We start from the raw sequence: 11,271 nt of genomic DNA, 5'->3' as shown, positions 1-11,271 counted from the left end.
GCTGCTGGTCCTCTGTCACTACCATGCCTCTATCCATTCACAGTTTTAAAACGCTTCCACATTTTAGGTATCTGTTAGAGCAGCACCCCACTCTCTCGGTACCAAATTCTGTCTTAGTCATCTAGTGCTGCTATAACAGAAATACCACAAGTGGATGGTTTTAACGAAGAGAAGTTTATTTCCTCACAGTCAAAGTAAGCTAAAAGTCCAAATTCAGGGTGTCAGCTCCAGGGGAAGTCTTTTTCTCTCTGTCGGCCTTCGCATCAGTGTTCCCCCGGACTAGGAGCTTCTCGGCTCAGGGACCCCGTCCAGAGGACGTGCTCTGCTCCTGGCACTGATTTCTTGATGGTATGAGGTCCCACTGTGAATGTTTTTAATTTAACATTTTGTCCACCTCGATAAACACTAGGCATGTCTCACTTTGAAAAACATCTGTTGGCAGTAGTAATTACTTTTTTCAAAACAGAGAAGTTATCTTGGGTAGGGCAGTTACATATGAAAAAAAGTTCCTTGGTTTTTTTTCACAGGCCTGGAGGCAAATATAAGGAGGGAATATGCGTAAGTAAACTTGTCTAAAAATGTATGACAGTCTTGTGAACTGATAACAAAAAAGGGGCAAATAAGTGGGACAGCTCAAAATATGCAGACATATGTGAGCAGGTACTTGTGCTGGCCGACAAGAACCCAAATCTGTAAAGCTTAATGTATTTAGTTTTTGTAATTTATTTTATTTTCTGTCATTGAGAATATACACAGTAAAACATAAACACCAGTTCAGCAGTTTCAACATGAACAATTTAGTGACGTTGATTACATCCTACAAGTTGTATAACTGTTATCACCTTCCTTTTCTGAGTTGTTCCTCCCCCATTAACATAAACTCATTGCCCTCTAAGTTTCCTGTCTAATCTTTGAGTTACTGTTGTCAATTTGATCCCAAATAGATCTTAAAAGAGCATAATGGTCAAGGCAGGCATTCTTTACTAGTTAAGATGAAGTATTTTTTTGTTTTAAGAAGACTTCAGGGGATATATTTGGGTGTTTAAGGTTTTTAAAGGCTATCTCAGTTCAGTAGTTTTTGGGGGTTCATCCAGCCTCCATTGCTCCAGAAATGCTGGATTCCATGAGAATTTGAAATCTTATTCTGCATTTTCCCCCTTTTGATCAGGATTCTTTTACAGAATCTTTGATCAAAATACTCAGTAATGGTACCTGGGCACCATCCACCACTTCTGGTCTCATGGTGGAGGCAATTGCCCATGCATTCCGTTTCCTCCTCCTCTTCCTGACTGTGCTTCTTCCTCTTGTTCCAAGTGAATAGAGACCAACTGCTGTGCCTTGGATGGCCCCTTGCAAGTTTTTAAGACCCCAGGCACTACGCAGTGAACTAGGACACAGAACAGAAGCATTAAACACAATATTGGGCCAGCAGATAACTGGGATGTCCCATGAAACCGTAACCCTAAACCTCCAAACTAAGGAACCAAATCCCATGAGGTGTTTGGTTGTACATAAGCAGTCTCAGCAGCTACTTTTTTTGTCGTCATTGTTATATCTGTCACACAACTTTTGCCAGTTCAGCTTTTTACATGCGTATGACTTATTGACAGCAATTATGTTAATCAGCTGTACACCCCTACCCATAATCAGTGCAATTTTTCCATCACCATAAACTGAAACTCAGCACTCCGTAAGCAATAACTCCTGCTTCCCCCTTCTTCCCACCCCTGGTATCCATTGATAAAGTTTAGTCTCCGTACATTTGCCCGTTCTTTTTATATAAGTGAGGTCATACAATATTTGTTCTTTTGTGATTGACTTGCATCACTCAGCATGATGTCTTCAAGCTCTGTCCGTATGGTAGCATGTATCAAGACTTCATTTCTCCTATTGGCTGAGTAGTGTTCCATTGTATGTATGTGCCACATTTTGTTTATCCATTCATTTGTTGATGGGCGTTTAGGTTGTTTCCACCTTTTGGCTGTTGTGAATAGTGCTGCAGTGAACATTGGTGTATACGTATCTGCTTAAATCTCTGCTTTCAAGCCTTTTGGGTATATACCCAGGAGTAGAGTTGCTGCATCATTTGGTAGTTCTCTTTTTATTCATTTATTTTGAGGAACTGCAAAGCTTAATGTTTTAATGGAAGCATTTACCTGAGGGGGAGGTAACTTAATATGTAAAATTTCAAACTTGTGTAAAATCTCACTGTACCCATCATTCAGCTTCAGTCATTAATTCGTGACTATCTTGAGAAACATTTATTTTTAATCTTGGTAATAATTTTTAGGCTTTGGGTAACTGCAAAATAAATCTAGGTGTGTTCTACACCACTTAATGGAAACACTTATCTTTTCTGCAGTGTTTCCTGAGGATATAGGCGGGTGTTTGAGGAGTACATGCGGGTTATTAGCCAGCGGTACCCAGACATACGCATTGAAGGAGAGAATTACCTTCCTCAACCAATATATAGGTAAGCACATTTCATTAACTTAAAGAAATTACTCGACTTTATAGATTGTGAATTGGTTGAGTTAACTTTCCTTAGTTGATATAATTTCTTTATTGATTATAATAACACAGAGAGAATACTGCTTTATAAGTAGCAAGTTTATTTGACCCAAACATAGATAACCTCTTGTGTGAGAAGGGAAAGAGGAGGAGGGTCATTTCAGAGATGCCAGTCCTTCTACTTTTTATTGTGTAAATAGACCAGGAACTCCCAGATCCTTCTAGAAAGTCAGTGGTATTAAATACAATACTTTATTAAAATAATAGTATTTTAAAATGTCAGTCCTTTATAATTCCGTGAGTTAATTTATTGAGTTAAAAGATATTAAACATTTTTGTTTTTTAAAACTGCAAAATAAACTTTGGTTACAAGCTTTTTCTCAATTATAATTAGTAACTTTTAGATTTGGTGTCTAGAAAATGTACACATATTCTTCAATTACTATAATCTTGAAGTAGATGACAAATTGTGACTTCTGATGAATCTTTTTTTTTTTTTTTTTTGATAGACACATAGCATCTTTCCTGTCAGTCTTCAAACTAGTGTTAATAGGCTTAATAATTGTTGGCAAGGATCCTTTTGCTTTCTTTGGCATGCAAGCTCCCAGCATCTGGCAGTGGGGCCAAGAAAATAAGGTATGTCACTGAATAACTTTGATAGCTGGAGGTATTTAGGTTGTCAATGAGAATGTTTTCATATATTTGTCTTTTCAATAACTTTACTGATTCCCCTGTTTACGTGTGTTATTTTAAACCACTTTTTATCTCTTGGCAAGCCACTTAACCTCCCTGGATCTCAGTTTCCTTACTTGTGTATTAAGAATGATTAGATTTTACCTTTGTATTATTTTTGGCTGGAGGGGGCAGGGAGGTGGTACTTTTAGTAGAATCTGAGCACAAAATAATATATTGCTGGATTTCGATTATACAACTTAGATTCAAATCATATCCAGCAAAACATATATACATAGTTTGGGCCTTTTATACTAACTAACATGGATATTAGTGTATTTGTTCATACTTAAAAAGGGGATTTGCACTCATTTGTTCTTGCCAAAACTACTCTTTTAAAAAATTATATGTCACGTGGATCTGTTTGTCAGATTGCCTGAAAGAATCAATATAAATATACTTAAGAATTTTGCATTATTTGGTTTTTTATTTGTAGGTTGCTGCAGCATATATTTGGTCTAGATCTCTTTTATGTTCATCTGTCTTACTTAAAATCATCTTTTCTGGAGGGTCTATCTTTTTGCTGTTAGAATTGAAGCTAATTTTCATTTATTTTTTTGGATGAGAATGCTTAGGTTTCCTTCTATGAAGTATTTCCTTTTGGGGTCCTCTGTCTGGTCTGCCCTTTAGTTCTAGGCTGAGACTACCTTTAGCAGAACCCTGCATAACTTTTCTTTTTTCTTAGGGAACCACTTCTTTCCAGTAACAGGCAAGGCTTCTTAACCCATACACCTCCTCGGGTGCTACCTCTGATTGAAGTGTGTCACTGCCCTGTTAACTAACGAAATGTTGATTTGCAAAAGATTAAGGATTAGAAGTGGAGTGCTAATTGATAGGTTTATGCTGTATTTATGAATTCTGTTGATTCCAAATTATTTTTAGTGCATTTTACTTCTGTAGACATGTTTTCAATTGTTGATCTCATATGTTATGGGAATGTACTTTGAAAGCTGTAGCTTTTATGACAGTTTCATGCATTTGACATATTGCCTTAAAGAATCAGTATAAATATACTTAAGAATCTTGCAGCCTTGTTCTGAAATGCTGGGGTAACCAGTATGAATCAAAGCCCACCTAGCTCAGGTGGGGCAGGGAGAAAGCTCTCAACTACTGTGGGCATTTTGATTTATTTTTCTGGAACAGTTTGCTGTGGATTGGCATCCCTACTACATCCTAATTTAATCTGGTGATTTTGTTAAAGTAAAACCTTTCTGTCCAACAAAGAGCTGCTAGTTTCATTTGGGAAGGTGAATGAATGTACCTTCATTTGCCACTGCTTTCTAGCCTACTTTTTTTCTTAATTTGACTTAAAATAAATTGCTTGGAACATGGATAGATTGTATTGAATATTAAAATAAACTTAGTAGCAATGAGATGTCTACATAGAACTGCTTACTGTTGCATCACTAGTCTCTCGTGAATTCATACATTATAAAAATGGTAAAATCAATCTTTCTAAAGTAGATTTAAAAAGAACATTTGCCAAATAAAATATGAGACTATGTATTGAAAAGATTTCTATGTTTTAAATTCTCTTGTTTCGACTTCAATGTGACTTTGCCTGTTGTGCTAAATTATATTTTCTCTTAGGTCTATGCATGTATGATGGTTTTCTTCTTGAGCAACATGATTGAGAACCAGTGTATGTCAACGGGTGCATTTGAGATAACCTTGAATGGTGCGTTCTGAATAGTTTGCATTTTGTGATAAATTTAAAATTGTGTATAATTAATATCAGGCTTTTCTATTTTTCATAATAAGAGAAACTTCTTTGATGTTCAATAAAAGAGAAGTCTATTTGAAAGAAACTTGAAACTTCAGGATATAGAAGAATTTAGAAAATTTCAGTATATTCTCTGTCTTCTGCTTGAACTATACATTTTGGAATCCTTTGGAGAGTTGGTCTCCATATGCTGAATTATCTCTATATATGGTCCTCATGTACTCCTGTGGCTTTATAATGATATCTATATGATGATGATTCCTGAATGTATAGCTCTAGTCCACGCTAGGCCTGTCTTCTAGGTGCTGTACCCCGGAGCCTTAAAACATAACCCTGCCCCAAAGTAAACTTGCTCACCTCTGCGTCCTGCAGTTCCTGTTCACCCCAGTTTGCTCTTCCATCAGCATTTCTCAGTTAATGGCACCATCATCTCTACCCAGTCGCCCATGTCAGAAGCCTCGGGTAACAGCTCCAACTCCCTGCTCCCCGTATCTAATGGATTACTGGGTCTTGTCAATTCTGCCTCTGAAACTTCTCAGACATCTGCTTCTATTCATCTTTACTGCCACCACCCTAGTCCAGGCCACAATTATCTTGTTCCCCTCCAATCCATTCTCTAAACCAGGAGTTGGCAAATATGGCCCAGGAACTAAGAGTTGTTATTCACATCTTTTAAGGGTTGAAAAAAAAAATCAAAAAGAATATTTTCTGACACATGAAAATTATATAAAATTCAAATTTCAGTGTCTATGAATTAAGTTTTCAGTTTAATGAATGAAGAATTTGTGAAAATATGTTTTCTCTCTGGTTATGTAAGTACCTATATAATATCCTTGAGTGGTAGTGACAGAGACTCTATATCCTCCGAAGCCAGAAATATTTACTGCCTGGTCACTTACAGTTTGTCAGCCCTGGATCTAGCCCCTGCCCACCTCTCCAGCCCCCTGTACCCTTCCTCTCCTGCTAACCTGACCTTCTCCTTGAATGTGACAAGCTCCTTTCAAGCCTTTACTATTCCCTCTGCCTCAGAGGTTTTCTGGCTTCTACTCCCGCGAACCCCACTCTATTTTGGTGACTTTTCTTTATCTTTTAGATCTCCATTTAAATGGCATTACTTCTCTGACCAGTTAGTGTTGGAGGCTTGTGTTGTATGTGCCTCTCATAGCACCTTTTCACCTTCTAGTTTTAATCTTAGTTCTTGGCATGATTGTAATTTTGTAGTTAATTTGTGTAGTTCTGTTTCCGCTACTAGAATGTAAACTCCATGAGGGCAAGAAAATTACCTCTTTTGCTCACTTTTGCATTACCCTCGGCTGTGTACATAGACATTGAATGACTATTTGTGGAATGAATGTCTGTTACAGAATCTTAATATTTCTTCTGTGGTGTGGGTGGTGCCATTCATTTTTGTAGATGTACCTGTATGGTCTAAGCTGGAATCTGGTCACCTTCCATCCATGCAACAGCTTGTTCAAATTCTTGACAATGAAATGAAGCTTAATGTGCATATGGATTCAATCCCGCATCATCGATCATAGCCCCACCTATCAGCACTGGAGACTCTTTTGTAAGTAGTTTAAAAATACAATCACTGTGTGTAGGTTTCATTTCATTCTCATCACGAATCAAGTTACTAGAAATTACATGACTTTCCAGCTTAAGATTTAACAGATGTATGTTTTCTTCATTAAAATTTATTAGCAAATCAAGAGAGTTTGGACCTGTCAAAATTAAGTAAGGTTGTCTTTATAATTTTATCTTCAAGGCTTAATAATTGGGCCTTTAACACCTTTTTTTTTTTTTTTTTTGACTGAACTCATATTGGGCAGAGTTGATGTATTATGTTAGGGTGTGTATATACATATATCCTCTCCTCAACTTGGAATAATTAGTTCCTAAGAGTATGCAAGTTCTTTGTGCAAATTCAGGATAAAATGTATGTGACCACAGAGAGGTGTTGACTTTTGCTTAGCGGGGATGCTGTCAGTTCTTTTGTGATTAATGAATTGACTTTCTGAAAGAAAGAGTTTAGAAGAGTGATTTCTAAAATAAAACATTCCTTTTCTCTGTCTCTTTCAGACGTTAAGGGATTTTGCAAGAGCAGCGTGACTGACATTATGAAGGCCTGTACTGAAGACAGCAAGCTGTTGGTACAGACCAGATGCTTTCTTGGCAGGCGCGTTGTACCTCTTGGAAAACCTCAATGCAAGACAGTGTTTCAGTGCTGGCACATTCTGGAGTTCTGCACATTCGTGAAGTGCAATAATACTGTATAGCTTCCTTTTTTTTTTAATTCAGCCAGTTAATAGTTTAAAAAGTAAACATCACTACTTGTAACTTTTTTTTTTTAGTCGTGTTTGAGAAAGTAGGCAATTGAGTTACTATTTGATTTTTTTCCCAAAGATGTCTGTTAAATCTGTTGTGATTTTATATGAATTTTTCTTTTTTATAGTTTAAAATAGATCTTTTTGGGGATAGAGCTATAGTTCCCAAATACTTTTATCAGAGTTTATCAGACATCTCTAATTTGGTCATGTCCAATTTATATAGATTTCAAAATACTGCAGATTGTGAACAGTGCATTATACAAGATTATCGGGGAAAACCCTGTGTCCAGAGTACTCTGCCAGTCTTTGTGTGTGTATGTATGCGTGATTCCCAGAGAACTACTAAAAGACCAATTGCTTTTTAAATCCTGTTGTGTAGTTCAAGTGTCTTGCCTTGACCAATCTAATGAGTTGATTAACTGGGCCTTTATACTTAACTAAATAAAAAACTGAGCAGATATAAGTTAAATAAAAAGTTTCAATTTATTGTGCAGTGTGTACCTGTTAGCATTATAGTAAATTGTTTGCCTACATTTTTGCTTTTGACTTAACAGATAACTTGATAAGGGGTACACTTTAGATTCTCACACAAACAATAGATTCATTTACTGTTTTTAGGATAATTAAAACTTACTAAGGAAAGTTTAGTTGGAACTTTTACAGCTTCTATATTTAGTGAATGGAGAGCACTTGACTAATACTTTAACTTGTCTAACATGTCAGGTTTATTGTATTTTAGGAACAAGTTTGAACATGTTTTACTCAGTGAATTTAACATTTTTTCAGAATTTTTAAAAGGCAGTTTATTAAAACTTAAATTGATATTGATAAAGACTCTAAGCATAATTCAGCAGAATAGGACCCTAACGTAGAAAAATGGAATGAGTCATGATAGCAGCAGTCATAAGATACTTGAGCTTCCACAGAGGAGGAGAAGTGGTAGGGCCAAAAGTAAGCCTAGATTTGTTAGGGAAAGTGAAGTGGGTTCGGAAAAAGGTAGGACTAATTCAACGTTCAGGCCACTTAACACCTAGCACAGAGGCTCATACTTCATTTGTCACTAGTATTTGTGAATGAATGTCAGGTAGCGCTTGTGACAGCCTCAAGGTGAAACATACCTTAACCTCTAGCTAACAAAAAGTTAGTCTAATAATTCACTGCAGAAAACTCATTAAATAGATTATCCATTCAGTTAAGACTGCAGAGTTTTTAACCTAAGTTCTTTATATACTGGCGAGAGTCAATATAATTTAAGCTGAAAGTTTCCTAGAGATTGTTATCGAGTGTAGTAATATTATATTGTCTTTTACTAAGGCTTAAAACCTTGTTAATCTGATTGTGTACCAGCGCACACCCCCCATCTTTTGCAGGTTGAGCACAGTGCTGTGTCCTCAGCTGATAGACATTCCACTAAGTGACACTTAGTGTCACTAATATAATGGCAGTTAGATGTTCAAAATGGGGACCTTGGCTGTTCCCATGTACAAAGGCCCCCAATAGGTCAACTGTGAAGAATTTAAGATTAAAGTCTAACTTTCTCCACGTTCACTTTTTGGTTGAATAACTTAAAGACTAGTTTTAAGGGGTGACACACTGATAAAGCACTTGTTGACACATCTCAGTATTGTTTTGTATTTGGCTGTGTTATAGAATCTAGTGAAAAAGTACTTGGAAATCATGCATATAAAAAGGCAGGATAATATAAGGAGACATAAGGAAAAGGAGAAAGTAAGAAAAGATAATATTTAGAATACAGTTGTTTTATATTCCTAACATTTCAAAACTTACTAGTTGTTTGTAAATTGGTATGGCTGTCTAGTATAAATATTTATGTGCTATATTAGTTAGAAGACCGTAGAATATGATAGCAGATTGGATAAAGTTTAAAGTTTTACATTAGTTGCCATTGTAGCTAAGAAATTATTAGAATAATAAAAAATGTTGGCAAAATATGGCTTTAGACCTCAATATGCAAGATGTGCAAGACATAATGCTTTCAGAATATGAACACTTAATTTGTTTATAGCATTGACTCTTCATAAGGACAGCAATTGATCCACCTTGACAACTGTCAAACTATAACAGGATCTCAATGATGATGCTTTCTTACTTTGAATTTTAACTAGTTTGGGACCTTGACTGGCTGGCAAACATTTTATCATTTCATAATTTAAAATAATTCAGATTTAAAAAGATAGCTTATAGGATTTTTTAAATATGATTTGGTATTTCATACTAACACTTTAAAAAATCTCTTGAGGGAAGTACAAGAAGAATTGTAAAGTTTGAGGACTGGCCTCTCCAGCATTGTGAAAATATGTTAAGCTAAGGAGAAAAGAATCCCTACTTTGTGGAAATAAACCTACGTTAGCGTGCTTTATGTGGTACCTGTAGTTAGAGAGTTCAACCTTCGTTAGCGTGCTTTATGTGGTACCTGTAGTTAGAGAAGTTTGGCAGGATCGGCATTGTAAAAGTTCTCATCAGATACTACCTTTACCTGCTTCTTAACACCAACCAATGCCAACCCTTCAGTCTGGCCCTCTTGGACTTTAGAATACTTCTCAGGCCTTATTTGTGTATGCTTTAGTGTCCCTAAACCGTCAACAGTTCTGTGACAATTTATACTTTCTGGAGTGGAGCAGAGACGAACAGCTTATATCACTGTGCAGTTTCACCTCCAACCTTCAGAATTCCTGAGAAATTCTCACTAACATCCCCAAATCTGGAGAGAAACAGAACAAGTGCTTTCCCTCTATTGACAGCTGTAGACCATTTAACCGAATCTCAGAGGAGAGAGCAAAGTTCAGATGTTTTATAATTTGGCTGAGCCTTTCCCTAGGTTCAGAAAAAGCAAGTAGAGATAAATAGACCTAGCTCAAATTGAGGAGTTCATTGTCTTAATCTGTTTTATCAGATAATGAAACATTTGTTATCCTTTCTTACTGGTATATTGGGTTAATATCGGCCTCAGAGACAGGGCTTTGAACTGGTTCAGTCATGGCCGATGAAACGAAACTGGAACAGACCTGAATTTTTACAATTTCGGTGATCCAGAACGGGAGAAATTATGGGTCGAAGTCCTGGAATGAGGGACGTGGAAGAGCCTAATGCGTGAGACTGGATTATTGCCAGGGCTGTGGAAAGCGACACATTCAGAGCAGTGTGGTCAGCTGCTATCTGTGAGTGGGGCACCACTGCTTCCAGCTCTGCTGAAAATCCCAAGGGCAAGAGATGTGGTTGCTATGCAATGCATGCGCTGCCCTTGCTTTCTAAGAGGGAGATTAAATTTCTGCCAGGGCTTCGACCCATAATTTTTCCTGTTCCAGTTTGCCCAAATACTAAAAATTCGGGCCTGTTCCAGTGTTGCTTCCTTGGCCATGAGTGAACCAGGCAGAACCAGTTTGAAGCCCTGTTGAGAGATTCAAATGGGGTTATCAGAACTCTCCATCTGTGTTGGCCTCCTTCTCTCCTTGAGCCTCCACAACTGGGGAGAAGAGTGTAGGGGGTGTTGAGGAAGGAAGGAGAGCGTGACTATAGATTGCTTAGGCTTCCATCATCCCAGATTAGCAGCCCTAGAAGAAAGAGTGCTTTTCTTCCCCAGTACCCATATATAAAGTGCCAGAAAAATACTTGGACTGTTCCAACTTGGGCCACATTCCTATCTTTGGGACAATTACTGAGGCCAAGGGGATGGAGAATTACAGTTGTCTAGGTTTAGCAGTTCACTTTCCTAAGCGGGTGCTCACAGGTTACCCACCTGAACTTCATGTGGTTGGAGAGGGGAAGTATCTTCATCAGGAGCAATGCTAGGTAGATGAACAATTAACAACAAAGAAAACCCAGGTTCCATTGCATCGATTCCAACTGATGGCAACCGGTGTCACTAGGGTTGGTGTCACCCAGGGCAGTAACTCATGGTGTCACTCGCCTCCCCCACTTGAGGTAGGAGGGGTTGGCTGCCACAACCCCTCCCTGGTG

At 37.5% G+C, this 11,271-nt stretch overlaps 1 protein-coding gene across 1 annotated transcript in view; it reads left to right on the top strand.

Moving 5' to 3' along the window:
* The window catches only part of SELENOT (selenoprotein T), a 25,843-nt gene extending 18,089 nt beyond the window's left edge, over positions 1-7,754 (top strand). The window contains exons 2-6 of the mRNA XM_004379190.3: positions 2,363-2,473; positions 3,021-3,147; positions 4,834-4,921; positions 6,380-6,533; positions 7,046-7,754. Coding sequence (XP_004379247.3) covers positions 2,400-2,473; positions 3,021-3,147; positions 4,834-4,921; positions 6,380-6,504 — 414 coding nt within the window. The 5' untranslated portion in view covers positions 2,363-2,399 and the 3' untranslated portion in view covers positions 6,505-6,533; positions 7,046-7,754. The remainder of the gene's footprint in view (positions 1-2,362; positions 2,474-3,020; positions 3,148-4,833; positions 4,922-6,379; positions 6,534-7,045) is intronic.
* The last annotated feature ends 3,517 nt before the right edge of the window (positions 7,755-11,271 follow it).

Source organism: Trichechus manatus, unplaced genomic scaffold (genome assembly GCF_000243295.1).
Source record: "Trichechus manatus latirostris isolate Lorelei unplaced genomic scaffold, TriManLat1.0 scaffold00062, whole genome shotgun sequence".
Classification (NCBI taxonomy): Eukaryota; Metazoa; Chordata; class Mammalia; order Sirenia; family Trichechidae; genus Trichechus; species Trichechus manatus.
Note: the sequence above shows the minus strand (reverse complement) of the source record. Positions and strands in the feature narration are given on the sequence as shown.